Source organism: Sorghum bicolor, chromosome 1, assembly GCF_000003195.3.
Source record: "Sorghum bicolor cultivar BTx623 chromosome 1, Sorghum_bicolor_NCBIv3, whole genome shotgun sequence".
Classification (NCBI taxonomy): domain Eukaryota; kingdom Viridiplantae; phylum Streptophyta; class Magnoliopsida; order Poales; family Poaceae; genus Sorghum; species Sorghum bicolor.
The window spans coordinates 1,964,507-1,991,627 of NC_012870.2; the positions used below are offsets into that span (position 1 = coordinate 1,964,507).

The 27,121-nt window shown below is 44.7% G+C and overlaps 5 protein-coding genes across 9 annotated transcripts; 2 read left to right on the plus strand and 3 right to left on the minus strand.

The window, feature by feature from the left end:
* On the plus strand, positions 1,632-6,773 carry LOC110433542 (epoxide hydrolase A-like). Its single transcript, XM_021455901.1, has 3 exons — positions 1,632-2,143; positions 3,703-3,903; positions 6,042-6,773. The coding sequence occupies exons 1-3, from the start codon at positions 1,856-1,858 to the stop codon at positions 6,534-6,536; spliced, it is 984 nt and encodes a 327-aa protein (XP_021311576.1). The 5' UTR covers positions 1,632-1,855; the 3' UTR covers positions 6,537-6,773.
* On the plus strand, positions 7,102-17,246 carry LOC8080204 (epoxide hydrolase A). 3 transcript variants are annotated; one of them, XM_021455889.1, is made up of 5 exons: positions 7,102-7,590; positions 7,694-7,876; positions 8,686-8,918; positions 9,844-10,161; positions 16,424-16,555. In XM_021455889.1, the coding sequence occupies exons 1-4, from the start codon at positions 7,174-7,176 to the stop codon at positions 10,127-10,129; spliced, it is 1,119 nt and encodes a 372-aa protein (XP_021311564.1). In that variant the 5' UTR covers positions 7,102-7,173; the 3' UTR covers positions 10,130-10,161; positions 16,424-16,555. The 3 variants fall into 3 exon arrangements, with proteins under 3 accessions (XP_021311564.1, XP_021311567.1, XP_002463580.2); XM_021455892.1 differs by lacking the exon at positions 16,424-16,555 and adding an exon at positions 16,939-17,246 and having other exon boundaries at positions 7,104-7,590; positions 9,844-10,152; XM_002463535.2 differs by lacking the exon at positions 16,424-16,555 and having other exon boundaries at positions 7,106-7,590; positions 9,844-10,259.
* Positions 13,731-15,020, minus strand: LOC110433544. The gene is made up of 2 exons (XM_021455906.1): positions 14,129-15,020; positions 13,731-14,021 (listed from the first exon to the last, which is right to left on the minus strand). Exons 1-2 carry the CDS (start codon positions 15,003-15,005, stop codon positions 13,975-13,977), a joined length of 924 nt encoding a protein of 307 aa, XP_021311581.1. The 5' UTR covers positions 15,006-15,020; the 3' UTR covers positions 13,731-13,974.
* On the minus strand, positions 17,520-20,758 carry LOC8079678 (acylpyruvase FAHD1, mitochondrial). The gene is made up of 8 exons (XM_021455913.1): positions 20,538-20,758; positions 20,244-20,418; positions 19,594-19,646; positions 19,100-19,162; positions 18,793-18,843; positions 18,587-18,704; positions 18,369-18,506; positions 17,520-17,875 (listed from the first exon to the last, which is right to left on the minus strand). Exons 1-7 carry the CDS (start codon positions 20,655-20,657, stop codon positions 18,391-18,393), a joined length of 696 nt encoding a protein of 231 aa, XP_021311588.1. The 5' UTR covers positions 20,658-20,758; the 3' UTR covers positions 17,520-17,875; positions 18,369-18,390.
* Positions 22,732-26,442, minus strand: LOC110432001 (calreticulin-like). 3 transcript variants are annotated; one of them, XM_021451918.1, is made up of 15 exons: positions 26,212-26,442; positions 25,552-25,659; positions 25,260-25,452; positions 24,905-25,163; positions 24,750-24,806; positions 24,477-24,524; positions 24,276-24,362; positions 24,129-24,186; positions 23,941-24,008; positions 23,760-23,855; positions 23,630-23,677; positions 23,451-23,495; positions 23,274-23,354; positions 23,155-23,177; positions 22,732-23,069 (listed from the first exon to the last, which is right to left on the minus strand). In XM_021451918.1, the coding sequence occupies exons 1-14, from the start codon at positions 26,330-26,332 to the stop codon at positions 23,166-23,168; spliced, it is 1,281 nt and encodes a 426-aa protein (XP_021307593.1). In that variant the 5' UTR covers positions 26,333-26,442; the 3' UTR covers positions 22,732-23,069; positions 23,155-23,165. The 3 variants fall into 3 exon arrangements, with proteins under 3 accessions (XP_021307593.1, XP_021307592.1, XP_021307591.1); XM_021451917.1 differs by having other exon boundaries at positions 22,732-23,072; XM_021451916.1 differs by having other exon boundaries at positions 22,732-23,177; positions 26,212-26,441.

Consider the following 27,121-nt stretch of genomic DNA (forward strand, 5'->3'; position numbering starts at 1 on the left):
AAAAGCATGGCAAACGCGTGGGACCTCTCTTCCCTACTGTGAAATGTCCCCCGCCCATGAATGAAGCATTGATTTTCCTACTAGAACTAGCTACCATGACAATATTCCTCCATTCTAAATTACAACATATTTTGTTTTTTCTAGATATATTGATAATATGTCTGTATATTTAGACATAAAAGTGCATAGCAAATTTTAGTTACCTATAAATATCAAAACATCTTATAATTTAAAAATGAAAAGAGTAGAAAGAAAAGGAATTTAGAGAGGGACACACCACATGTAGAACGTGTAGGAGAGAAGAGGAAAATGGATTTCATTTATTTCACAAAAGTGAGAGCTCTCTGATAAGAAAGAAACGCGGAAGGTGCGGGAACTTCTTGCAGACCATAAGTTTACTACCACCATCTCTCTCCTAAATCATAAATCATTTTGTCATTTTTAGGTATATAACTTTTTACTATACATATAATTTATATCTAGATGCATATAAAGAGCCATATATATATATATAGAAAAATGCAAAACAATTATAGTTTAGAAAGCGATCGGAAAAGGCAAGTACTACTATGTACTCCCTCTGTCGACGAAAGAATCAATTTCTAGAATCCGTACTAGTCAATTTTTTTTAAGTTTGACTAACTTTATAGAAAAGAGTAGCAACATCTATGACATAAAATGTGCATCATATGAAAATATATTCTATGATGAATAGAATGATATTAATTTGATACCATAAATTTTAGTAGTTTTTTCTAGAAATTGAGTCAAAGTTTAAAAATTTTGATTTAGGACAACTCCAGAATTTGACTCTTTCATGGACGGAGGGAGTACTCTGCTATATTAGTTAATGTGCTTAACGGGTGCCTAAAGAAATGAATAATGATTCACTAATGGCTAATTGGAAAAAGAAAAATTGTGGTTGCATTGCATTGATGGCTATGCATGCAGGCAGGACACAAGAGTTAAGGCCGGGTTGAACAGCACGGCCCGGGATATAAATTAAACTGGAAGAAATCACGGACTGGGCCGCTACTGGATTTCCGATCCGGGCTGAGCATGCCGTGCAGAAAGGCAAGCGCAGGACAAACCGCCCCTGGCAGGAGTAGCATGGTCCTGTGTTCAGAACTCGTGTCATCCTTCAATTCTTCTTCCAACTTTTGCCTTCAAATTCTTCTTCAGTAATCAAACAGTATAAATATAGATATAGATATTGTATTAGTACATATATAATTTCCTGCACATCTGCACTGCAATGCATGCGATCCAAATCTCGAAGTCAAACAATAATCTCGATCTCAGAGCCTGGCATCACATGACACTTGTTAGCGTACTACGTGCATCGGGATGCCCGTATTCATCTAGTAGATCAGTCACGTGACAGTGGACCCGTGACCCGTGATTGTCAAGCTTGCTTTGCATGGGTCTTCCTCCCCTTCCCGGCCCGGCCGCTGACAAGTGAGGATCTCGCCGCCCACCGCTGGCGCTGGGCGGTGCCGGATTGCTGCCTGCTTTGCGTTTGCGCCCATGACATCCACGTGTGTGCCCGCCGCAACTCTCCACACCCCCATGATGCGTCACCGTCCACGGCAGCTGCTGGCTGCGCTGCACGAACACGAAGAAGTTGACCCTCCAACCGCCCCGCCCCCTCCGGCCGGTTCACAGTTCACACTCGCGTCGCGTGCGGGCGTGCGCGCGCGTCTCTCTCTCGCTCTCTCCTTTGATTCCGCATATATATCTCCGCACCGCACCGGCCGCTTTGCCAGCCCAACGAAACGTGAGTCGTCGAGAGAGAGAAGCTAGCTAGCTAGCTAGAGATAAAACCAGCCGGCTGCTGCGGGCGACGACGACGAGCATGGCGGCGATCCGGCACCGGACGGTGGAGGCGAACGGCATCTCGATGCACGTGGCGGAGTCGGGCGCCGAAGGGGACCCCGCGGTTGTGTTCCTGCACGGCTTCCCGGAGCTCTGGTACTCGTGGCGCCACCAGATGGCGCACCTGGCCGCGCGGGGCTACCGCTGCGTGGCGCCCGACCTCCGCGGCTACGGCGGCACCGCCGCGCCGACCGACGTCGCGTCCTACACCGCCTTCCACGTCGTCGGCGACGTCGTGGCGCTGCTCGACGCGCTCGGCATCCAAAAGGTACGTCCACGATCCGTCCGTCCCCTTCCGTGTCTCAAAGCTGACACATGGTGGCGCCGTGTCTCTTCCTTCCCTTTCCACGAGTTTCTCATCTGATCCGGAACAGGATGTCGTGCCGGCAAAAAAATCCGGACCTGAACGTTGAGGATTCTACACCACCACAAACTTTTTATTTTTTTTTTACTGTAAGCCCGCGCGCGGTAGTTTTCTTTAAAATTGATATGTTCTTATTTATTAATTATATATAGTTTCATGTGTTTTTTCAGATGATCCGACTTTATTTATACTGAGGTTGACGACCGGGAGATAATCTTAATTTTTTTAGTTTAAAATCAGAGAGTTTTGATTTTTAGAAACGATAATGCTCTGTGCAGTCTGGTTAGGCTAATTTTGAAGCGAATCAACTAGGTCAATGAACTTTTAATTTTATATTTATCCTGGATGATGGGATAGCATATAGTATATATGAGCAGATATGGATGGGAAGCCATAGCCATATCCGATAATATATCAGTCAACGTATGATAATGATATATGAGGTGTTGCTAACCGGCCACCCTACTCTGCTCTCTTCTCCTGTAATAAACATACACATGATATATATTTTCTCCGGAATAAAAATTAATACACATGTTGTGAAGATATATATACAGTCGTAAGTTGTCGTTGTATAGCATCAGCTTAACGTGTGCATATATGTAGTAATCAACTAAACTAGCATGACAAAACAGACAGCTACCAGCATCGATTAGACTGTTACTCAACTTTAAATTAAACGCATGGACATATGTATATGTACCTACCTATGCTGTGTGCTGCTGGTCCAGCGTACATTGCTGCACATAGATTGGAGTCCCTTTTTTTTTTCATAATATAGGCCTTGTTTAGATATGATTTTTTTTAAAATTTCGTTACTGTAGCACTTTTTGTTTGTTTGTAGCAAATATTAGGATTAAAAGATTCGTCTCGCGATGTACAGGCAAACTGTGTAATTAGTTTTTGTTTTTGTTTATATTTAGTGTTATATATGTATGTGACGCAAGATTTGATGTGACTGAGAATCTTGAAATTTTTTTGGATTTTGATGAGAACTAAACAAGGCCATAATATATAAGTATATGCTCCGGAGCGCACTGCTCCGTTCGGTGTGAAACCAACTTTTCCAGACTGGGGTGTTGGAAACACCACTAGGATAATACAAGCAGCATACTAGAATAGGCTGTGTTGGAAACGCCAAAAACACACACACACATGGAAAAAATATTGTCCATATGATCTAGCATTCTAGCTAATCTATTCGTTGAAACCTCACCTCCATGTACTACTGTACTGTGTACTCTACCAGTGGTCCTGTGTCAGTATATACCGCATCGATCGATCTCAAGGCAGTCATCAGTCATCATCAGCCCCCTGGCGCTTGATTTCGTTTCTGCACGGCCTAGATATATATGTGGTGTGGTTGCATGGCATTAGCATGCATGTGGAGGAATGAATGAACGTGGTGACGTGCACTGATCGATGCATCATGCATGCATGGTGAACCTGATGAATTGAAACAGGTGTTCGTGGTGGGTCACGACTGGGGCGCCATCATCGCGTGGTACCTGTGCCTGTTCCGGCCGGACCGGGTCACGGCGCTCGTCAACACCAGCGTCGCCTTCATGCGCCATGTCTTCATCCGCGCCGGCGCCTCCGCCGTCAAGCCCACCGACTACTTCTGCCGCAACTACGGGCCCACCTACTACATCTGCCGCTTCCAGGTGTGTACTACTACACCGTAATAATTTCGATATCGTACCTACTGTACTTGTCTACATTATCGCAGAACAAGATCTTGAATTTTTACACTCCAGGATACGTCGCGACTACTCTCACCATAATATCTTGAATTTTCACTTATTATGGTAAGAGTAGTCGCGGCTACTTGTCTACATCCGACTACTCTCACCATAATATGTTATCATACATAACCCTGTGCACGTCCCAGATTTTCTTGTTCCATTTTTTTTAGAAATGGCGTTTATTATCAAATTAGTTTGGAAACTTCCATTTCTATATTATGGTTTATAGCGCTCTTATCACGTAAAATCAGAACCAAATATCTCATGCACGAGCAATTTGCATGAACTGATGCATATAGGGCACCTATTTAGGAAGTTAGGGTTTGTTTGGATATAACTTGTCGCATCTCAATTCATATGTGTTATGGAAATTAAACTGGTTTCACCGCAATTTAATCCAATACACATGGATACTATTGAAGTTTGGGTACGTATAGGAGCTATTAAAAAAAGTGTGGTACCAGCTAGGAGTGGGCGATTTGGATGGTGTGTGCGCACATGTCATCGCACAAAAAGGTGCACTAGGGACTAGGGAGATCCATCCACAACGTCGCAGTCCGGAGGTGCCTTGCAAGTAGAAGCAAGGACAGCTCGTCCAGTACGCAGCTAGCTTGCATTATTGCATTGCATTATATTGGTGCAAAGAAACTAGGACATCTCAGACACGCCAAATTAAGAACTTCGATGAACAATCACGACCAAACAAACAAACAAACTTTTTACTTTTATATTGTTTGTACGTAAACGAATGATTCTTATTCATACCGGGAATATATATATAATAGTAACAAATTAAACTAGCAGGGCTGTCAAAATGAACCCTGCGCGCATGCAGTAGGCTTATTAATTGGCTTGCACAAACTTTTGCTCATTGCTGACTCCACGCACACACGATAGAAACAGACACGTGCGACTGACTGACTGATCGGCCCCAGCTTCACGGGACACGATCGATCGACGACGACCATGATCAAAATTGCGATAGAGAACACTGGACGAGAATAATTGAACTACAGAAGAAGATCCAGTATGTGTGATGAGCATGCATGACAAAAACTCGCTCGCTCCAAACATATGCCGCTGTGTCGTCCAGCCGGCCGGCGGTCGGATCGGACGCCGGCGACGATCGACTAGCTAGCTCGGTGGGTCACTGCACGGTGCAGCAGCCGTTGGGGTTGTCGTCGTTGAAGCACACGGGGGCCTGGTTGGGCACGTACTGGCGCGAGGGGAAGTAACCATCGTCCCAAGTCGTCGTCGTCGTCGTCGGCACGTACTGGAGCAGGTGCTGTGGCGCCGGCGCGGGCACCCAGTTGCCGCCGCCGCCGTAGTAGGGGTAGGCGGCGGCGCCGAAGGCGGCGGGCCCATGTACTGCATCCCGCTGTAGTGGTAGTGTTGCGGGTACCCCGGCGGCGGCGCGGCGTACTGGTACTGCGGCTGCGGCTCCGGGTCCGCGCCGTCGCTGACGACGGTGACGGGCCTCCGCGTCCTGGTCTGGATCCGCCACCGCAGCAGCGAAGCGTCCAGCGACGTCCCGGCCACCACCACCAGCCCCGTGTCCACCGACACCCATACCTCCTCCACCCCTGCACGCATGCATGTACACATGGTCCGGCCGGCCGATCGACGACGATGAGCAAGCAAGGTGTTATGCCGCTAGTATATGCACACACAGTAAGATCGGTCGAAACATATAGGACGTACCGGCGAGGAGGTTCTTGACAACCCTGCGGATCTTGCCGGCGCAGCCGTAGCAGAAGCAGTGCACGTCCATGCGGAGGATGACCGGCGCCATTGCTTGTCGTCGTCGTCGTCGGTGACGATGAGGCCGGAGACCGTGAGTGGGAATGACATTTATAGCTAGAGGGAGGGATCGAGGAACGAAATCACATCACGCGGAGACGACGTCGATTTGCATGCATGCATGCATATGGATATGGAGGATCCTTCCATTGTGGCTTTCAAATTTTGGCTCACGTCCTTCCTTTTATTTGCTTTCAAATCACACACTGCTGAATTCAACAACTTTTTTATGTTGCACATACGTACGGTGCATGCAGGAGCCTGGTGTCGCAGAGAAGGAGTTCTCGCCGGCGACCGCCCGGTACCTGATGAAGCCGATCCTGTGCAACCGCTTCACCTCCTCGGCGGCAGGCGGCGAGAAGCCAGCAGACACGGCGGCGCCCGCCGCCCCCGTCGAGGAACCGCTGCCGCCGTGGCTGACGGAGGAGGACGTGGGCCACTTTGTGTCGGAGTTCGAGCGGACGGGCTTCACGGGGCCCATCAACTACTACCGCAACATGGACCGCAACTGGGAGCTGGCGGCGCCGTGGGCGGACGCCAAGGTGCAGGTGCCCACCAGGTTCATCGTCGGCGACGGCGACCTCACCTACCACTACCCGGGCATCCAGGACTACATCCACAAGGGCGGGTTCCAGGCCGACGTACCGGGGCTCGACAGCGTCGTCGTCATCCCCGGCGCCGGCCACTTCGTCCAGCAGGAGAAGGCCGACGAGGTTAGCCAGCATATCTACGACTTCATCTCCAAGTTCTGATGGATGGATCGACGACCATCGTCAGCTTGGCTGCTGTCTGCTGAAAACTGAAATCAACCTCGATCATGTTGCCAATTTGTTTTGTATTTTGAATTTAAATTAACAATAAGTGTATGCACAATACGTGTTTTTAATTATTTGTGACTTCGATATGGAGTGAGTTGTTCCAAGTTTCAGCGTACATACATTGTATGATCGATGTGAAATGAATAAACCATGTATTTCAGAAAATTGAAATGCACAGGCCTAATCGATCTCATTATCAATTGCAAGCAAGCAAGCAAGAAAACTTCAGTTCCGAGCAAAAAGCTAACTAACCTGCTCGGATTCAGCTTCACTAGAAAGCTAAGTAATCAAGCTGCATGCTGCCAGTATAACTTATCGTGATTATATTATATATGGGGTATTACTATACCTTTTTATTAACCTGCCTCCACATGTTATAGATTATTTTCTTCTCAAAATTTGGCAGAAGTTGAGTTTTATTTGCATTTTGTGCGGTAACCATGTGACATGCATGTTTAGGCAGCAAGCAGACATCAACCAAACACTCGCCTACCAGAATTCCAGCGAACACAAACAGGCTGTGCAAATCGCTCAATTGGGCCTGGCCCAGTTTGCGTTTGGGCCAACCCATATGGTCCCGGCTCTCCCCTCCGACACGTCGCGATCACTCGCACCGGTCCCCGCTCTCGGCTCTCCCCTCCCAGTCAACAGCAGCGGCGCGGAGCACGACGCCGACACGCCACGCACCATGGCGGCGATGACGGTGAGGCACCGGCAGCTGGAGGCCAACGGCATATCGATGCACGTGGCGGAGGCCGGCCCCGTGGACGCCTCCGCGCCGGCGGTGCTGTTCGTGCACGGCTTCCCGGAGCTCTGGTACTCGTGGCGCCACCAGATGGACTACCTCGCCGCGCGCGGCTACCGCTGCGTGGCGCCCGACCTCCGGGGCTACGGCGGGACCACCGCGCCGCCGGAGCCGTCGTCGTACACCGCCTTCCACATCGTCGGCGACCTCGTCGCGCTCCTGGACGCCCTCCACCTCCCGCAGGTACCCGCGCGCGGCTCCGTGCCTCCGTTCCCCGTCGAATCGAATTCCATAACGAAGCTTGTTGAAAAATTCCCCACATGTGTTGGGATCTCTGCGGGTGCAGGTGTTCGTTGTGGGCCACGACTGGGGCGCCATCGTGTCGTGGAACCTCTGCCTGCTGCGGCCGGATCGGGTGCGCGCGCTCGTCAACCTCAGCGTTGCCTTCATGCCCCGGAACCCCGGCGTCAAGCCTCTTGAGTACTTCCGCGCCGCATACGGCGATGACTACTACGTCTGCCGATTCCAGGTGAGCAATAGTTTCTCCTATCGTCCTTGGGATGTGCATGTGCCACTGCCACCTAATTATCAGTAACCGATGGACTGAAGAAAGGTCGGTTCTGCGAATTTTAGGCATCCACAGATTGGTTGGCAATCTGTTTGAATTGGAACGTATTTTTCTACACAATTATCATTTGCGCTGCTTATGTAAAGAAGGGGATAAAAGTGATAGGATTACTCAGTTCGCGGATTTCATTTCTTATTGCAATTCTAATACGAAGGGGCTATCTGGCTATTTCTATATGGTTTGCTAATGTGAAGAGGATACAATTGATAAGATCACTCAGTTGTGATCCAAATGCATATGGGTTACTCAGTTCTCACTGAAACGCACATGGGGCCTGTGGAGTTCAGTCGGTCACATTGTGCTGATTTACTGAATGCTAAGGATATGATGATGTTTAAAACAGTCCAAACCGAAGCCCAAAGTGCTGCACACATGTGTCCTTCAGTTTGATGTAAAGTCAATTATGCACAATTCTACGTAGTATGTTCATGCATTGGCATTTCCCATCAATTGATCTTCTAGAGTTGTAGCCTAAAATGTGTGTACAAATTTGCTTCTTTGGGGGTATACTTCTGTTGTAACTTGTTCTCTTTCTTTGAGATCTCTTCTTAGTTGGGTAATATAATATTACTCTTTCTTGAGTTATTAACCAACCTCTTGTTCTGCGGTATGTGAGTTATTTACCAGCAATTTATGATACCTGCGTGGACTGCAAAAGTTAGGATCATATATGTCTATGACCTCCATTAAAGTGTCACATTGATTGGCAGGAACCTGGACTTGAAGCAGAATTTGCTGCTTTTGACCTGAAGAGTTTCTTCAAATTGGCATTGACTCTTCGGGCCACAGGTTCTTCAGTCATGGACCTTAGAAAAATGCAAACATACGCTAAGCAAATAGAGCTACCTTCTTGGCTCTCTGAGGAAGATGTCAATTACCTTGCAAGTGTGTACTCAAAAACTGGATTTGCTGGTGGAGTAAATTACTACCGCTGCTTGGACCTGTAAGTTCGCAACCAATTTATATTCATATAAGCGTGAAATCAAATCATGATGTCCTGAAAATTCATTAAATTTCATAAGCGTGTAATCAAGTCATGATCTCCTGAATTCGTACATGTCGTATTTTCCAAAAAAACTTTCTGTACACACCAAACATCTAAACCCCATCAGCATCACCTGTTTCTACATGGAATATAGTTTTTCATGTAACACACAGGCCACAGTAGAATTAAGATGCAGTGTAGCGCTTCAAATTACAACATATTGCTTTTAATGGTAACACTTTGTGTTTTTAAAAAAACTCAGCAAGAGATTTGCTGAGCGATTTTATTAGAATAAAAAGGTTTTATGTGCTCAATAGAATAGGAATATGAAACAGAGACATGTTTTTTTTTGTTTCATTTTCATTTCAATTTGCCTTGTGATGTGAGTTGGATGCCTTGGACTGACTTTCTTTATATAATTTATTGCTTTGTATCAATCATTCTCCGATATCATTCCACTGCTATGTTAGTGTAGTCATTGTGAACATAGGAATTATCACATAATGTTTCAAAGATAGTGGCACCACTTGTTTTTTAGCAAAAGCAGAATCTCACAGACAACATGAAGTCATAAACCACAATTGAATATGAAATATGAGGAGGTTGCTGGAAATCTACATCAATGTTTGCAAAAATGTTGGAAATGTTTCTTTCATTTTTCTTCCAAAATTAGTTTTTTGAATTTCATGGAGAGAAACATGAAACTCTGATTTGAATAGTTTAGCCTTTTGAACATATAATTTTGGTGCTAGGTTAAATTTCAACTCCTTTGACATCACTCATTAACCAAGAAGAATGGGTGATTGCATTATGCATCATCATCTTCTCGCTGCATCACGCATGCATCAGAAATTAGTTACATCTGACTGACATGTGTGCACAGGAACTGGGAACTGATGGCGCCATGGACAAGAGCAAAGGTGCAAGTGCCGACTAAGTTCATCGTTGGGGACGGTGACCTGGCATACCATCACCCGGGAGTGAAGAGCTACATCCACAAGGGTGGGCTCAAGAGGGACGTGCCCATGCTTGAGGAGGTGGTGGTTATCAAGGGCGCTGGGCACTTCATCCAGCAGGAAAGGGCTCAGGAAATCAGTGAGCACATCCATGACTACATCAAGAAGTTTGAAGCTGGTGTTCTGCCACCACTAAGAGTTTCAAAGCTGTGAAGACTGATGGCTCATGTACAGAACTCTGATAGATCTACAGGATCTACTAGCAATAGAATGAACAGGGATTCGGGATAAAACAATGCATACAGTGACATATATATATATATATATGTGCATACACTAGATCTAATACAACTGAGTAGTAAGAGAGGTTAGGGTTCGACCATCGACGTTGCCGGTGAGAGCAGCTCCTGTGCTGTCCATGTTGAGGGCGTTGACGCGGTGACGGAGTAGATCCCGTCGTCCTTCAGGCCTCCACCGGCACTGACCAACGACGGCGGGGTAGGGGTAGAAGGGTGACGGCGCGGTGGTGCTTCCCGACGCCACTGCGCACTGTCGATCGGCGACCTAGGGTTGTGAGTAGGGTTTGGCGGCGCACGACGAACTTCGTGTTGTGTGCCTGTAGCCCCCTACTCCTATTTATATGTGGCGCAGCGCGTCGGGGGCCCACCAACCATAGATCGGTTGGGCGCCCCCGATCAGGGTGCGATCCAGAGGGAAAAGGCCCCAGCCGTTGGGCTGGGCCTGAGATCAACCTAACATTCTCCCCCTTGATCTCAACTGTGCTTTCTCGCTTTGTCAACTCACCCCATCACAAATCAGTGTATTGAGCATGCTTCATCTTAACAGTTATCACTGCTAGATTAGACAGCCACAAACACTTTTCTGTTTGGAGATGAATTCTCACCTTGGGCCCCTTACTATCCAGGAATCACAGGCTTTCCCTTAAACCCATGCCGGCTACATGTTCTCTGAACACATTGGGCGGTAAGCCTTTTGTAAGCGGATCCGCTAGCATCTTTTCTGTGCTTATATGTTCAAGACTTATGACGTGATCCCGGATTTTATCCTTGACAACATAATATTTAATGTCAATGTGCTTGGCAGCATTGCTTGACTTGTTGTTGTGAGCATATAACACTGCTGGCTCGTTGTCACAATACAACTTTAGTGGTTTATCGATGCTGTCGACCACCTTTAAACTGGGTATAAATTTCTTAAGCCAATTCACCTGTCCTGATGCCTCATAACAAGCAATAAACTCAGCATACATTGTGGACGATGCAGTGACCATTGTTTGTTTTGAGCTCTTCCATGATATGGCTCCTTGCGCGAGAGTGAATATATACCCTGAGGTAGACTTTCTATCATCTCCCGCGTAATCAGAATCTGAATACCCTACTATTTGCAGGTCATCAGATCTTCTATAGGTTAACATGAGCCCTTTCGTGCCTTGCAAGTATCTTAAGACTTTCTTTACTAGATTCCAGTGTTCCATACCTGGATTACTTTGATATCTACCAAGTAACCCGGTCACAAAAGCCAGGTCTGGGCGTGTGCACACTTGAGCATACTGTAAGCTTCCGACAGCTGAAGCGTATGGAACGGCTTGCATGCGATCGCGCTCGAACTTGCTCTTGGGACATTGATGTTCCCCATACTTGTCACCTTTTACAATAGGAGCAGGTGAAGGTCTACACTTATGCATATTGAATTTCTTCAATATTTTCTCTATATATGCCTCTTGGGACAATCCCAATACCCCTCGACTTCTATCTCGGTGAATCTTTATGCCCAAGACAAAAGAAGCTTCACCTAAATCTTTCATATCGAAATTTGAGGACAAAAATCTCTTGGTTTCCTGCAGTAGAGTGACATCACTACTGGCTAGTAGAATGTCATCTACATACAGTACTAGGAAAATGTATTTCCCATTCTTAAACTTTGCATATACGCAATTGTCCTCAACGTTCTCTTTAAACCCAAACTTTCTGATTGTCTTATCAAACTTTAAATACCACTGCCTGGATGCTTGCTTTAATCCATAAATGGATTTCTTCAGGCGACAGCCCATTCTTTCTTTGCCTGTCACAACAAAACCTTTCGATTGTGCCATGTATACTCTTTCTTCTAGATCCCCATTGAGAAAAGCTGTCTTCACATCCATTTGATGCAATTCTAGATCAAAATGTGCCACTAGGGCCATTATGATTCTAAAAGAGTCCTTGCTCGAGACAGGAGAGAATGTTTCATTATAATCTATCCCTTCTCGCTGAGTGAAACCCTTGGCTACCAGTCTTGCTTTGTACCTTTCTATGTTCCCTTTGGAGTCACGTTTCACCTTGTAGACCCATTTGCAGCCTACTGTTTTGGCTCCTTCAGGAATTTCCTCTAGGTCCCAAACTTCATTGGTACTCATAGACTTTAATTCATCTTCCATGGCTTCTTGCCACTTAGATGCTTCGGTGCTCCTCATGGCTTCTTCAAATGAAGTGGGTTCATCCTCCATCTGAACTTCTTCGCATTCATAGACTATATAGTCATCTGGAATAGGAGACTTTCTCGCTCTTTGAGGTCTGCCAGAAGTTTCTGCTACTGGCATTTCTTCTTGAGGTTGCTCTTGTTGGGGCTGTTGTTCTTCGACTATGGGTTCATTCGGCTCCTGAGGGACAGGTTCCAAATTGGCCATAGGCGAAAAAGCAGCAGGTGTTGTCACTACTGGTGTAGATCCAACAACAACGGGCAGCGTAAAGTAGGGTTCTTGCACCATGGGAATGGGCACGAACACCCGCTTCTCTTCAAGGTTAATTTCTCGCGCTGCCTTGCTCCCCCTGATCATCTGATCTTCTAGAAAACTAGCGTGTCTCGTTTCCACAAACTTGGTATGTCTACCAGGGCAGTAGAAACGATAACCTTTCGACTTTTCTGGATAGCCAATGAAATGACAACTTACTGTTTTGGGGTCTAGCTTTCCTATGTTTGGGTTAAATACTTTTGCTTCAGCAGGGCTCCCCCAGACACGCAGATGGTTGACTGAGGGTTTCCTACCGGTCCACAACTCATACGGGGTTTTAAGTACTGACTTGCTTGGAACTCTGTTGAGAATATGAATGGCGGTTTTTAAGGCCTCCATCCATAGACTCAATGGCAGAGTGGAGTAGCTCATCATGCTGCGCACCATATCCATTAGAGTACGGTTACGCTTTTCTGCTACTCCATTCTGCTGAGGGTCCCCTGGCATTGAATACTGGGCTACTATGCCATTTTCCTGTAAGAACCTTGCAAAAGGTCCAGGAACTTGTCCATAAGGGGTATGTCGACCGTAGTACTCCCCCCCACGGTCAGATCTTACTACTTTGATTTTTCTGTCTAGTTGGTTTTCAACCTCAGCCTTGAATATCTTAAATTTGTCTAAAGCTTCTGAGCGTTCTTTGATTGGATAAATGTATCCAAAACGAGAGTAGTCATCTGTGAATGTGATGAAGGAATCAAAACCATCCACAGATGTCACTGGAAAAGGTCCACAGATGTCTGTGTGGATCAATTCTAGTACTCCCATGCTTCGCTTAGCGCCTTTCTTTATGTTCTTTACTAACTTGCCTTTAATGCAATCAACGCATTGCTCGAACTCTGAGAGTTCTAATGGTGGGAGGATTGATTCTTTGACTAAGCGTTCTATTCTCCCCCTCGAAATATGGCCTAAACGACAGTGCCATAATTTCGATGAGGAATCAATTCTCTTTCTTTTCTTGCTAGCATCTGCGGGTATTGCATTCTCAGCATTATTACATTCAGCATTCACATTCTCAGACAAAGATAATAAATAAAGTTTGTCTTGTCGGAAGGCAAGACCCACACATTTATTATTTAACTGTAGCTTACAATCATTCTTGCTGAAATGGCAATCAAAACCATAGTCTGACAAACATGAAACTGAAATTAAATTTCTAGCTAAAGAGGGAACATAAAGAACATCATGCAACTCAAGGGTGAAGCCACTAGCTAAATCTAGAGATAAATTTCCTATAGCTTGAACTTCAGCTTCAACACCAGTGGCCACCTTAATCTGTCTTTCTCCTCTTTGAAGGGTTCTCCCTCCACTGAATCCCTGCAAAGAGTTTGCAACATGAACAGTTGCGCCTGAGTCAATCCACCATGTGGATCTAGCATAACTTAGATATAAGGATTCATCAACAAAAGTTATAATGTCCTCACCTTTCACTAGGCAATGTTTCATGAACTTAGGGCAGTCATGCTTCCAATGCCCTGTCTCATTACACCATCTACAGCGATCCGGGTCCTCCTGCCTGTGCTGGTTGTCTTGCTTTGGCTGTGCTTTAGGCTGTGAATTGCTTCCTCCCTTGTTCTGGGAGGTGGAGGCATCTGGAGCTTTCTTGTTGTAGAATGGCTTCTTGTTCTTTCCTTTCACAAAGTTCACAGAACCACCATTTGCATTCTTGAGCCTTTCTTCCTCTTGCACACACATAGCAATCACCTTCTCTAAATCCCACTCCTCTGGCTGTGTGTTGTAGTTAACAACAAAAGTCTCATACTCTTTGGGAAGTGAGTTTAGAGCTAGGTGAATGAGGAAACCATCAGCGAGGGGCATCTTTAGCTTCTCTAACTTGGCTGCCATGGTGCTCATGCTCAGAATGTGCTCTCTCACACTCCCCCCTGTGAACCTCATGTTAGTGAGTTTCTGGATCAGGGTGGAAGCATGGGCTTTGGTTGAACCAGTAAACTGATTCTTCACTTTCTCAAGGTATTCTTTTGCTGTCTCACATTCTGGGATGGCACCTCTTAGGCCCTCTGTGATGGTTTTCTTGATGACAATCTTGCACTTGCGGTTTGACTTTTCCCACTTGTACTTCTCAAGATCATACTTTGCTCTGATGGGAGCAAAGTCTCGCTTCCGATTAGCAAAAGCTTCATCGGTCTCATTCTGAGCCCTTTCGGGCTCCTCTGGCTCAGTGGGCTTTGGCTCCTGAAGAGCCAAATCTATCTCAGCAAGTGCTAGAGCAGCATCAAGTTCCTCGCGCCACAGAACATAGTTATGTCCCGTCAGCTTTGGAATTGCACTAATGAAGTGCATCGCATTCAGCGCTTGGTCTGAAATTAAACATGAAAAAATAGTGAGGACATCAACATTAAATCTAGGAAAAATAATTGCATATCTTAATTTAACGTTGGTCAAAATCAAGATATACAAAAATTAACTCTCTACATAAATTCTAATCAACGTTGAGCAGAATAGAATATATGCATAAAATTAGAACTTGGAATTTGTAATATTGCTATTATTAACGTTGGTCAAAAAATAACAATATCACAAAGATACTAGGCTTTAAAACTCGTGTCTCAAATTAAATATCCCGTTGGTTCAATTTAATTTGAGAACGAAAAAATCACTTGCGCAGCGGAAAAACATTTACTTGCTGTTTTCAGAAGCATAACTAGCTGATCTTGCTCTCTAAATAATAAACACGTTGGTGCAGATTAAGTAGAGTCAAAAACTGGGTAAATAAATATTCAAATGCTTCTGAAAAATTTAAAAGAAAAAAAGGGAAAAAAAAAATTTCTATGCTATGTTATGCTGAGCAGGCCATTCGGCCTCTGTGCGTTTTGGCCCAGCCCATGCGCGGGCGGAGGCGCTTGGCGAAAACCGCAGCCTGGGCCGGCTCGCGCGAAGCGGCCCAGCAGCGCGGCTTTTTTTTTTTTTTTTTTTTTGCTACGGTTCGCGGCCCATTAAGTTGAAATCGGCCCACGTCCAAGTCTCGCGGCGGCGCGGGCGCTGAGCAGGCCGCAACCTGGGCCAGCTCGCGCAAAGCGGCCCAGGGCGCCCTCCCGCCTGGGCTCAAAGTCGGTCCGGCTGCTGAGCGCCGTCGATCCGCAGATGGCGCGATCTGACGGCTGAGCATGGATCTCGCGCGGATAAAACCCGCCGGCCGCCGCTGGCTGTTTCCAAAACCCTAGTCCATTTTCCCTCTGCCCTTCTTTCTCAGTGGCCGACGGCGCCGACGAGCCCTTTGGCCGCCGCCGACGTTCTGCCATTTCCGGCCGGCCACCTTCTTGCTTTCTCTCTCTCTCTTCTCCAGTCTGCGTCGTAGCCAGCAGCACTAGAGTCCTCGGCGGCCGGAGGAGGTGGCGCCCCGCGGGCCCTATCGCCGGAGCGCGCGCTCCCCGTGGTGGGTGAGCGCGCCGCCGTCGATGGGAGTCGCGAGGGTGCCCTGTGCTTGGCCCCTATGCGGGGTTCTTTCTCGCTGAGTCTCCTTTTTTTTTTCTCGATCTGGATTTGCCGATTCGTGTATTCGTTCTTGCTTGGGTTAGGTTTCCCCGATCTGTGCTTTACATTCTTTTGCATTTCGATCTCGGCGTTAGGGTTTGGAAATTCTCAATTTGACTGAGGTAGGATTAGGATTTCGAAAATCCGAACCTTTTAGTTGCTGTGCTTGCTGGGTAAATCCCGAAAACCCCGATCTATTACTAGATCGGATCTGATACCATTGATAGATCTACAGGATCTACTAGCAATAGAATGAACAGGGATTCGGGATAAAACAATGCATACAGTGACATATATATATATATATATGTGCATACACTAGATCTAATACAACTGAGTAGTAAGAGAGGTTAGGGTTCGACCATCGACGTTGCCGGTGAGAGCAGCTCTTGTGCTGTCCATGTTGAGGGCGTTGACGCGGTGACGGAGTAGATCCCGTCGTCCTTCAGGCCTCCACCGGCACTGACCAACGACGGCGGGGTAGGGGTAGAAGGGTGACGGCGCGGTGGTGCTTCCCGACGCCACTGCGCACTGTCGATCGGCGACCTAGGGTTGTGAGTAGGGTTTGGCGGCGCACGACGAACTTCGTGTTGTGTGCCTGTAGCCCCCTACTCCTATTTATATGTGGCGCAGCGCGTCGGGGGCCCACCAACCATAGATCGGTTGGGCGCCCCCGATCAGGGCGCGATCCAGAGGGAAAAGGCCCCAGCCGTTGGGCTGGGCCTGAGATCAACCTAACAAACTCAAATGGTCTGGGAACTCTTGTAAACTAGTGTTGCGGATCTTTCTATTATGCATGGCATGAAGAACTGAAGATGATATATTTTGGAGAAAACAGCGAGGAAGGAAGGGAGGGAGGGAAGGAAGGAAGGTGTTTGTCGTCGTTGTCCATCGACCTTCTCTTTTATTCCATCTGCATATCGTTTTAAGCAAGTGGAGGGCATTTTGTAACAGAACATTTATATGCACGTACGTAGCATATATACATATAACCGTAAAATATAAGTGTTTCATAAAAGAGTGCATCTATCTGGCCTCACGGGGCGGCAATTCTTGCAGCAATGCTTAAATGCCTCACATTTCCGTTGCTTTTGTTTTTCCTTTTTCCCCAAATCCATGTCCGGCAAGTACTGTTTATAATAACACTATTGTTCGCTAATTTATTGTTTAAGAAAAATACTGCTAGTTGGCTAAAAAATTACGAGCCTTATGGACTGCAAGAACAGAGGAAGACGACCGCGAGGAGCAGGAAGCAGAGCAGACGAGGAGCTCAGCACAACCGCCGTCGCCGTCATCGCGACTACATTCAGTAACACCAAATGGTTGTGAACACTTGTAAAAGTAAAACCTTATTTGTTCTGCGCTGCAAGACACGCACTCGTTTCAGTGTATTTCATCGGCAGTGCACAGCACAGCTGTTTCAAATCGCTGCTGCAGTATTCTCAAAGCAGGGTAGAGAAAAAATGGGATATATATATTTTTTTGTTGCATGCAGAAAGCGAGCTTAAAGCTCCATCAATCATCTGGGAGAAAAGATACTTCAGGAACGAGTTAGCATATTCATAGATAGTCTCCCCGGACCCGGGTAAACTAAATCAAGAATAAGGCTCAACAGCTATCTGCAATTGCTCCAGGTCCAGGAAAGCGATTCACGGTGGAGGACTGCGCTTTGTATTCACCTGCAGACAACACAAGTCCGAAATAATAAGTCGCTGAATCCCTGATAGGCACCAATAGTTACTAGTGAAATTGTTAAGACCATTATAAGTTAAACAATAGCATCATTTTTTTCAATGAGGGTAACGATAGTACATATAGCACAACTTCTAACTGAGTAGTTCATATACATCAGGTTTTGATTGCTATGTATATGTGAGAATGTGAAGTAGGGCGACGTAGCTCTGGCACAGTTTCAGCATATTGGCCCTATACCCTATACATATCCACCATCTGGCTGTCTAATTGGAGTACATTTTCAAGAATTTCATCGAACATGAATATGATGCCCTTTCTGTCATATTGACCTTGCTGCAGGTAAACAGGTTTGCTTTTAAGAAATCAATTGTTTGATATTATTTTTAGTCACACAAAAAATAAAAGCATGCACCCTTACTATCTTATGTATCATCTTATTTATAGAAAAATCAGTTCCGGCTCATATGTTCCGCTTACCATTACTTTCTTGCTTATTGCATCATGTGGAAAATGACCGATTGCGCCTCTGAACATCAAACTCGACATCAATTAGGTCAGTTACACCAGCTGTGATCTTCTGACCTACTCGGACAGGACCCACACCCTCAGGGGTACCTTTTGAGGAACAAATGAATAAGCCACAGAGAAACCTTAGATGCGCAAAAACAAGCTGCACATAGAGAAAATGTCACTACCTGTTAGTATCACATCACCCTCCATTAATGTCATGAAGGAACTGATATAGCTGATCAGAAAAGGAATCTTGAATAGCATGTCACTTGTCGGTCCTTTCTGCCTTAGTTCATCATCTACCTGGATACATTTGGTAGTCAATTGTACAACATATGCTCTATCACTTCAGGCAACATTAAACAAATTCAATACATGTTTGCAGAGATACCTTTAGCCAGAGCTCGAGATCATCGGGATTAGTGACAGCCGATTTTGGAACCTGATTGATGGAGAAATTATCATTAACTGAAGTAAAAACATGGTGTGTCTACAAATTTCATGTCACTAGATGCCTGCGGAGAGCATGGAAGGCAACAAAGATGTCTCCATCTAACAACACTTCTGCACTGACTAACTTGAATATGGCATTGATTCATTGAGGTGTAATTATAACAAGCGAATACAAATAAATAAAACATACTGTCCTGAGCCACCACCAACCAACTCCAAGCACATGAAGAAAAACCATTGCTTACTACTGCACTAATTGGAGTGAAGGTGTCTTGTCCTTTAGCCAAAGTCCATGGAAGGCCTGCAGACTGCAAATTAGTGGATGGTGAATATGATAAGAAACTTAATGGTATAGTTCTTTTTGAATAAAAAAACATCAAGATATTGAGTCTACTTAAGGTCTTGGCAGCCAATTAATGCTACCAGATTTGTACACCAAGATATATTGGAAAACAATGTTATGTGAAATGAATGAAATATACTGGATGGATGAAGACAGTAGCTAGCTCGACTAAAAACATCTGACTCTTTGTTATTCATCAATAGATATGATCATGGAGAAGATCCACTCATGAGACTAAACTGCAAAGTTAGTTACTGAATTTTCTTATGTAGTAAATTGAATGCTTGTATGGTCGTACATAACATTCAACAACAATTAGAGATGACAGATGACACTACAACAACAATAATTGAACAAGTACTGAGACTCAGGAAAACTACAGAAGATAGAACTCACCTTAGCAACAGATTGAAGGTCCCTTGCTGTCATGTCCAAAGCAAGTGCATAACCTGGGAAATTGAATGACACAAGCAGTTATTTCATATTTAGTTTGTCTCAACAAATGCTTTAAACAGATCAATTAAAAAAGCACAAAAAAAATGAGGTAAGCACAAAGGAGATTAGATAGTGTATCCTTTTAACTCAAGTTCAATAATGATGAAGAGAACATATTACAAACAGTTTTGTATTTCTATATGCCATGAAACATACTTTTGTATTCCTGCCTATGGAATAACCACCATCAAATGAGCATGAGGGCTTGCCTTGGCAATTCTAACTGTTAAATTGCTCGCTTGCACTTTCCACAAAGCTTATCAAACGAAGCTATAATTGCTAAAATCCATCTGCTTCTAGCTGCCATCACTCCTTGTCAGTTTTCACAATAAAGCAGCAAGGCCGAAATAACTCTCAATGATCCTAAATAGTTTCCAGAGCATGAACATATGAATCCTAATTGATCTTACTGGACAATGAAACCATAGGAATTTTTTACTACACTTTGCAAACACTCGAATTTTTTCTCTATATAAATGAGAATATAAAGTCTTACTATGGCCCCATCGTTAATTATCTCAGGTCACTCGTTGTGACAACTCTCAAATTACCTCCGACGAAGTCCATGGCGGACGCCTCAGGAACGTCGCGCCCGCGCTGGGAGATGACGACGGCGAGCTCTACCTCGTGGTGCAGCGACTCGAGCGGCTCCGGGATCTCCACGGCGGCGGTGGCAACTCCAGCATGGAGGAACGACGAGGTCGGCTTCAGGAACAGGACGGGCTCCTGCAACACACCCAAACACAAACGAGATCAAACCAGAGAGCCGCACGGGAAGGAGGGGGAGGGAAGTTGGAAGGGCGGCAGCGTTTTGGGATCGAGGATGGGAGGCGCACAGACCGCACCTTTGGGACCGGGTTGCCGAGCTCCTTGGCGTGGGCTACGTAGTTGCGCCCAACGCCGATGATTTTCGTGCTCGCCGCGAGGAGCCTCTGCGCCGCCGCAGCCGCCATGGCCGCCGGCATAGTTGGTGGACCGGAGGCTTTCGACGAGGAAGTGGATGTGACGGTGAAGCGAATTGGTTGGTGGATAACGAGTTAACGACTCTAACTAATCGATACTGATACTGCGGCCCTTTTTTCCTTCTTTTGTTGCGGTTGAGTTACTCTTTTTTTTCTTTTGAGAAAAAAAAAATGCGGTGGAGATACATGTAAGGGCTGTTTTGCTGCTGCATACCTAGGCCCAGCATAAGATGTCCAGAGTTTGGCAACCAAAATAAAAACTCAAAATAGCTTCTTTAATTAGATTTCTAAATATTATCATCTTTTAATATGGATTTCTCAGTACTCTAAGATGGAGAGCGAGCTAGCTCTCTAGCATACACACAAGATGTAAAAAAAAAAGTTGTTGGAGGTTGAAAAAATATAGATAGCGGTTTGTACCCAAATGATAATTTAGACAATGAGTTTAAGAAAAAACTCTTGAAGATGCTCTAAACCATTACCTAGTCTCCTCTAAAAAATCTATTATCACAGTCCAGAATTTCTTCTCAAAGTCTAAAGCCGTGCAAAGTGTCTTCGTCAACCAATTCTTAAAAGTGCTTAAGGTACCTCCTACACTAGTTAGAAGCATTTTTTCCAATAAGCGTTTGATCATGTTTTAATAAAAAAACTAATAAACACTTTATAATAAGGTCTATAAACACATTAAAAAGTGACTCAAGAAAAATCTAAATAAAATACTATATAATAAAAATATATCTATAAGATTTTTAAAAATAGATTTAGCATAAAATGGGAAAAGTATCCAAAAAATCTCAAAACATCCTAGTCAATATCTAGATGTGTTTTTAAAACTTTCCTAACAAAAATATGAGTTGTAAACAATACGAATGTAACATATATTACTGTACAGTGCATTCATACTGGTTACATATTATGCTTTTGTTATGAAAAAATTTAAAAACTTGCTTAGACATTTATTTTGAGAATTTTCTATATACTTTCACGAACTCTAAATAATTTATTTTTGTTTATAGTATTACAATCTATCTACAATTTTTCTTGGAACTTTTATGAGTTTTTTTATCCTTAAATTTGAATAGATGTCTTTTGGTTTAAAAACCTTATCTAGTTTTTACCAAATTTTTTATTTAAAAATAACAAAATCACTATGGGAACCACCCCGGGGAATGAGATAATTTAAATGGTCGAGGGGGGGTGCAATTTGTTTGGTTTCAGAGTTGAGAGGAGGAAATCGGGAATAGAAAAAAAATAGAAAGAGCAAAAACTTCATGTAGCTTAAGAACAATGTTTTCTAGCGAAGCACTACTAACATTTCAGCATCAGCAATAGTCAAATTTCAGCAAAAGGAACACAGCCTAATGCCCATTTCGTCACTCTGCATGCTGAAAATTGATCAACTGTGATTAGTTGTTTCAATCACTGATTTAGGGCAGTTCTAATGCTAGAAACTACACATAGTTTTTATATATATTAATTTCTATAGACACTACATATAAAAACTATGATCCCAATGGATAGTTTCTACAAAATATTTTTTTTATTCAATCACATACATTCTCTATCTTCACATCCTTTCGTATCTTGTTCTCATGTAGATATGATTTCTAACTTAGACCTTCTATGAGTTTTGCTCTCTCTCTCTCTTATAGCTATCTTGCCACGTCAACAAAATTCTTAGATGACAGTACAATTAATGTTCGTAGAAACTATACGAGTTTGACATCAATTTTACAAAGTACTCTCTTCATCTCAAATTGTAAGTTAATTCAAGAATTTTGGAGAGTCAAAGCATCTCAAGTTTGACCAAACTTATATGGTAGGATAATAACATTTATGATATCAACTAAGTATTATTATGTTCTTCATTAATTATATTTTCATAGTATATCTATTTGATGCCATAAAATTTTGTAATTTTTTTTTTATAATTGGGATGTCTGGAGTAGATGATATGCTCAGCCAATTGGGCCGAAAGGAGGAGAATTACGAGTTTAGAACTTTCCCCGTGCTCTACCAAACAACCGGTGCATCACGTCCGGCGTCATGGGCGTTGTGCCAAACGCTGGAAGGAATCAAACAAGCATATCGACTCCATTAGGCCAGGCATGTTTTTGTCGCTGGCCAGCAAGAATTAAACCAACACGACCAGCCAAACAAATCGCCGGAACGGTCCCAACAAGAAAGCGGTGGCAATTTTTCCGCCCATGGAATGCAAATTAATATAACTTGGGCAACGACCAAAGAATATGTCTACGCAACACTGACGAAAACTTGGTTTCACGATGTCTGACTACGGCCCGCATTTGGGGAATTGACACTACAGTGGGAAAATGAAAATTGCCCTCAGTAGTGTTACAGAGGGATGGACAACTACTCGCTATATGTCGAGACCGGCGCACGCCCTGCGGCCTTCTTCTGTTGGGATGGGATGATAACTCTGTCATCAACAGCTCCGATTGAAACTGAAACTGAAAAGAAAAAGATGGTATTCCTCTACCTCGGCGTGCTCTAGAGCTCATCCTGCACAAGCATCAACAGGGAGGAACGTTAGAAGTGAAAAAACAAAAATAGAGTGGTGTCCTCGGCCTAGTTGGTATAGGGACGACGTTAACGCACATGTTTAGCCTCTTCGCTGTCCTCGGCCTCATCAGTATCACTATGATCAGCCTTGTCATCGTCCGCATCATCCTCATCCTCCTGTTACGCATAAGCAAATTGCCATTTGGCGTTAACAAAAGTTTGGATGGCATATAGGTAGAAACTTAAGCCCAAACAAATCAACCCAAAGCTTACATCTACATCTAAGTCGTCATCGTCGTCCTTACTGCTTGCAGATTCCTGTCAAAGAGAAACACTGCAAATTAATACTGAACTGGAAAAAAATATTTTGTTTCGGAAGAGAGGAATATGCTACGCATGAGTCTCTGAAAAGAACAGATTGGGATTGCAAAAAGATAGTGTATGTGTATTACCTCCTCAAGCCTCTTTTTCTCAGCCTCGTCGAAGGCAGCCTTCTCAGCCTGAAACAGATCATTATTTTAGTTGTGTGCAATTAGGAAAGTAGAGTACAAAACAGTAACCCATATAGACAAGTTGGCATACATCTTTCTGCTTGCCCCAGGTATCCACTGCTAACTTCTTGGCGTACTCAGGGTCATCAGTTATCAAAATGTTGTCGAACAAAGTTCCTGATTTAACCTAGTATGATAGAGAATGAAAATTAGTGGGGCATCGGACATGATAAACTAAGAAAGTCATTATGTTCATGGAGTAAATCAATAACCTGCCACAGCTCAATGCCAATGTGCTTCAAACTGTCAAAAGCGTAGATGTAAGGATCGTCCTTGAAATCTGCACAGATCAATAACTAAATCCATATTAACTTTCATAATAAGCATAAAAGCTGAAATGGAAAGCAGGTTTAGCCTGAGGTGAAACTGCCACTTTCTCAAAATTGAAAGGAAAATATACCTGGGTTGTCAATCAAAGGGGCCTTCCACTTGCCCTTGTAGTCTGGATTCTTGATTTTCTGGACAACACAAACATCAACTAATGTCAGCAGATGTGTCACAACTGCGGCTTGTCATGCATAATTAAGCCACTTAGCCATGTTCATACCTTTTGCTTCCATGGTCCTTTGTACTCTGGGTTAGGAATGGTTGGGGCAGTCCATTCACCATCTTCCTCATCATCCCAATCCTCTGGCTGCATCAGGTTACGAACAATGTGAAATCAAGGATCTGCTGAAGATCCGATTACAGGAAGTATATACTATGGAATAAGTGCCATAAAATACAATGGAATAAGCAAAATATGGACCTTCTTTGCATCAGGGTCAGGAATTTCCTTGGGAATATCATCATAACCCTGCAAAGAGCAATCTAAGTCAGACACCAACAATGATAAAGATAATTTGTAAAAGGCTGTTTATAATACTACAATATAGGCTCAAATTGTCATACAAGTAAATGATACTTTTACTTAAAGCTTTGTGAGCTACAGAACATAGTGGAGAGAATATGACCCAAATTACTATGCCAAGCTCAGTAAAGTGAAATTGGCCCAAAATTAAAACCAAAAAGAAATGTATACCTCTGGCTTCTTGTCCTCAGGATCAGGAATGTATTCCTTATCATCCCAGTCTTCTGGCTGCAACCATTACATTCTACATTAAGCTCCTCTGTGAAAAGAGCTCAACCAAGATTTTACAGTATTTAGCAAGGCAGGAAGAATTGTCTAAACATCACCTTCTTGGCTTCAGGGTCTTTGATCTTCTTTGGAGGAAGAATATCCCAATCATCATAGATGCTACCAGATTGCTTCTCATCGTTATCAATGAGAATGCTGTATGTGGCATCAGGCCGGATGATCAGGGTGTAAACATGTGTCAGCTGGTCTGTCTCGCATGGCACCTCCTTCTTGATCAAATGGTTCTTGCCGTTCTTAGTAAGGATAGCGTGGACCTTCTTGGTGGCATACCCGCAGATATCCGGCCCAAACATGATGCTGAAAGTGAAAATTACAGATACAGTTTGTTCAATCAACCAGTTAGAGATGTTATAGCTTGAATACACAAGGAGATCGATGGAGACCCATCTTTACCTGTATGGGGTGTCGCCACCAAACTTCTTCTGATCAACATCAGACCCAAGCAATTTCAAATAGCCACCGCCACAGTCGAGCTTCTGCTCATGCTTCACCGAGAACTGCAGCACCAGGGTCTTATCCTTGTTGCTGAACTCAGGGTACTGCGCTGAAATGGCGTAGAACCTGTAGTCTTCAGAGGTCTGGATTCCTGTACCCTCAAACAGAAATGGATGTCAGTTAAGCAACATGCCGATCGAACAGAACAGAGACCATCACGATCAGTGACTTCACAGATGTCGCTCCTCACCTTTGTCGTCGGCATCTCCGTTCCATTTGCCAGATGTGTGGTTCCACTCGCCTGCCGTGTTGTCGTCCTTCTTCCAGTCGGACTTGACCCATCGATCCTCCCATCCATCTGTTTCAGTTTCAGTCAGTTTGCACAATTCAAACGATAGATAGATTCTCCGGATAATGACCAAGTCATCTCACAAATAACAGATGGCAAACATGGGAGGCACACAACGGCAAAAATTTGAACTCATAACCCCTAAACCTTGGGGCCCAACAAAACCTATCGAGTTACCCAAAATTATTGCAAACGAGTGACAAACACCCACACGGATTACCACTGGAACAGGCTGAATCAGTGTAGAATACAGACGAAATGAAACACGCCCCGAGACCGTGAGATCAGAGATAAAACATCCAGCGGCATGTTGGGCTAGAGATCCCTCGCGGCGCGCGCAGGACTCCCACGTCCGTGAACGCGCTCTAGAACAAACGAGACCACAAAAATTAGCAACGGCCGCACCGACATCGCTCCACGAACCAACGAACAGCAATGCTAGCACATTGTCTCAGATCTAGCACAGGGGCGTCTAATAACCTATTTTTGCTAGATCCGACACACTCAGGAGGACAGGAAATCCAGAGACCACGAAGAGACGAGTGAGGTCCGGGTGTTTACCGTCAAACTTCTCCTGGAAGAAGACCTCGCCGGCGACGCCGGCGACGGACGCGAGCGCGATCAGGGCCGCGACGGCGACGGAGGCCGCGGCGGGGGACGACGACCTCTCGAGGATCGCCATCACCGTGGACGGCGAGAGGGAACGCCCACCACTTCGAGTGGAACCTGCTAGAACCTTCCGCTGATTCTTCTCCTGCCCCGGAAACCCCTCCTGGTAGTGGTGGATAGCGAGCGCGAAACGAACCGCGCTTAATAAGGAGCGGGGCCGGCCCGTGAGGTCCAGCCTAGTGTCTGACGGCTGGGGCCGCAGGAGGTGACGAGGATCACAGTGCACACGTTTGCTTGCGTGGCCCGCAACGGCTGCCCAATAGAACTCACGGGAATAGCGGATGGCCAATGAGGATGTGCCACGTGGCAAGGGCGACGTGTTTCGGAGTTCCGAGACGTGAGTACGCGCCGGCGCCTTGCCTTGGAGTGATCGCTCTTTTTTTTCCCGCAAAGTGTGCATGCCGCACACAATACTGCAAGAGGTATGCTTAATAGAGGAGTGTGAAAGCTCGTTCATTTCTTATGAGTCATATTTTTTTTTATGTTTTTCTCTCAAAATAAATAAGCCAACACCAACAGTAATTTTAGCCATAATTTTTCAGACTAGCGAAGAGATCAGCCCGCATGCTTGGAAGATCTGTGCATTGTACGTGCAAATACTACCTCTCTCCCAAAGATGATGCAATTCTGGATAACTTTCTAAAATCTCATTAAGAGAGTATTTAATTCTCCTTTCATTTAAAAGATTTTGGGTTTTAGTTTATCATTTTGCATAATAGAACAAAACACCATCTATTTTTTTAAAAAAAAAGACGATTATTCTCCATTTTGAATTTTGGCCTCAAACGACCGAAAAAGCCTA

What these genes read in the sequence shown, in the direction of transcription:
- LOC110433542 (XM_021455901.1), top strand. Translation starts at nt 1,856, where the DNA reads ATGGCGGCGATCCGGCACCGGACGGTGGAGGCGAACGGCATCTCGATG. An exon ending in ACGCGCTCGGCATCCAAAAG is followed by an intron (nt 2,144 to 3,702) that starts GTACGTCCACGA and finishes GAATTGAAACAG; the next exon opens with GTGTTCGTGGTGGGTCACGA. An exon ending in ACTACATCTGCCGCTTCCAG is followed by an intron (nt 3,904 to 6,041) that starts GTGTGTACTACT and finishes CGGTGCATGCAG; the next exon opens with GAGCCTGGTGTCGCAGAGAA.
- LOC8080204 (XM_021455889.1), top strand. Translation starts at nt 7,174, where the DNA reads ATGGTCCCGGCTCTCCCCTCCGACACGTCGCGATCACTCGCACCGGTC. An exon ending in ACGCCCTCCACCTCCCGCAG is followed by an intron (nt 7,591 to 7,693) that starts GTACCCGCGCGC and finishes CTGCGGGTGCAG; the next exon opens with GTGTTCGTTGTGGGCCACGA. An exon ending in ACTACGTCTGCCGATTCCAG is followed by an intron (nt 7,877 to 8,685) that starts GTGAGCAATAGT and finishes ATTGATTGGCAG; the next exon opens with GAACCTGGACTTGAAGCAGA.
- LOC110433544 (XM_021455906.1), bottom strand. Translation starts at nt 15,005, where the DNA reads ATGCACTTCATTAGTGCAATTCCAAAGCTGACGGGACATAACTATGTT. An exon ending in GAAACATTGCCTAGTGAAAG is followed by an intron (nt 14,022 to 14,128) that starts GTGAGGACATTA and finishes AACTCTTTGCAG; the next exon opens with GGATTCAGTGGAGGGAGAAC.
- LOC8079678 (XM_021455913.1), bottom strand. Translation starts at nt 20,657, where the DNA reads ATGCCGGCGGCCATGGCGGCTGCGGCGGCGCAGAGGCTCCTCGCGGCG. An exon ending in TCGGCAACCCGGTCCCAAAG is followed by an intron (nt 20,419 to 20,537) that starts GTGCGGTCTGTG and finishes GGTGTGTTGCAG; the next exon opens with GAGCCCGTCCTGTTCCTGAA. An exon ending in ATCTCGAGCTCTGGCTAAAG is followed by an intron (nt 18,705 to 18,792) that starts GTATCTCTGCAA and finishes AAATGTATCCAG; the next exon opens with GTAGATGATGAACTAAGGCA.
- LOC110432001 (XM_021451918.1), bottom strand. Translation starts at nt 26,332, where the DNA reads ATGGCGATCCTCGAGAGGTCGTCGTCCCCCGCCGCGGCCTCCGTCGCC. An exon ending in CTGAGGACAAGAAGCCAGAG is followed by an intron (nt 24,525 to 24,749) that starts GTATACATTTCT and finishes TGCTCTTTGCAG; the next exon opens with GGTTATGATGATATTCCCAA. An exon ending in TTGGCATTGAGCTGTGGCAG is followed by an intron (nt 23,856 to 23,940) that starts GTTATTGATTTA and finishes CTATCATACTAG; the next exon opens with GTTAAATCAGGAACTTTGTT.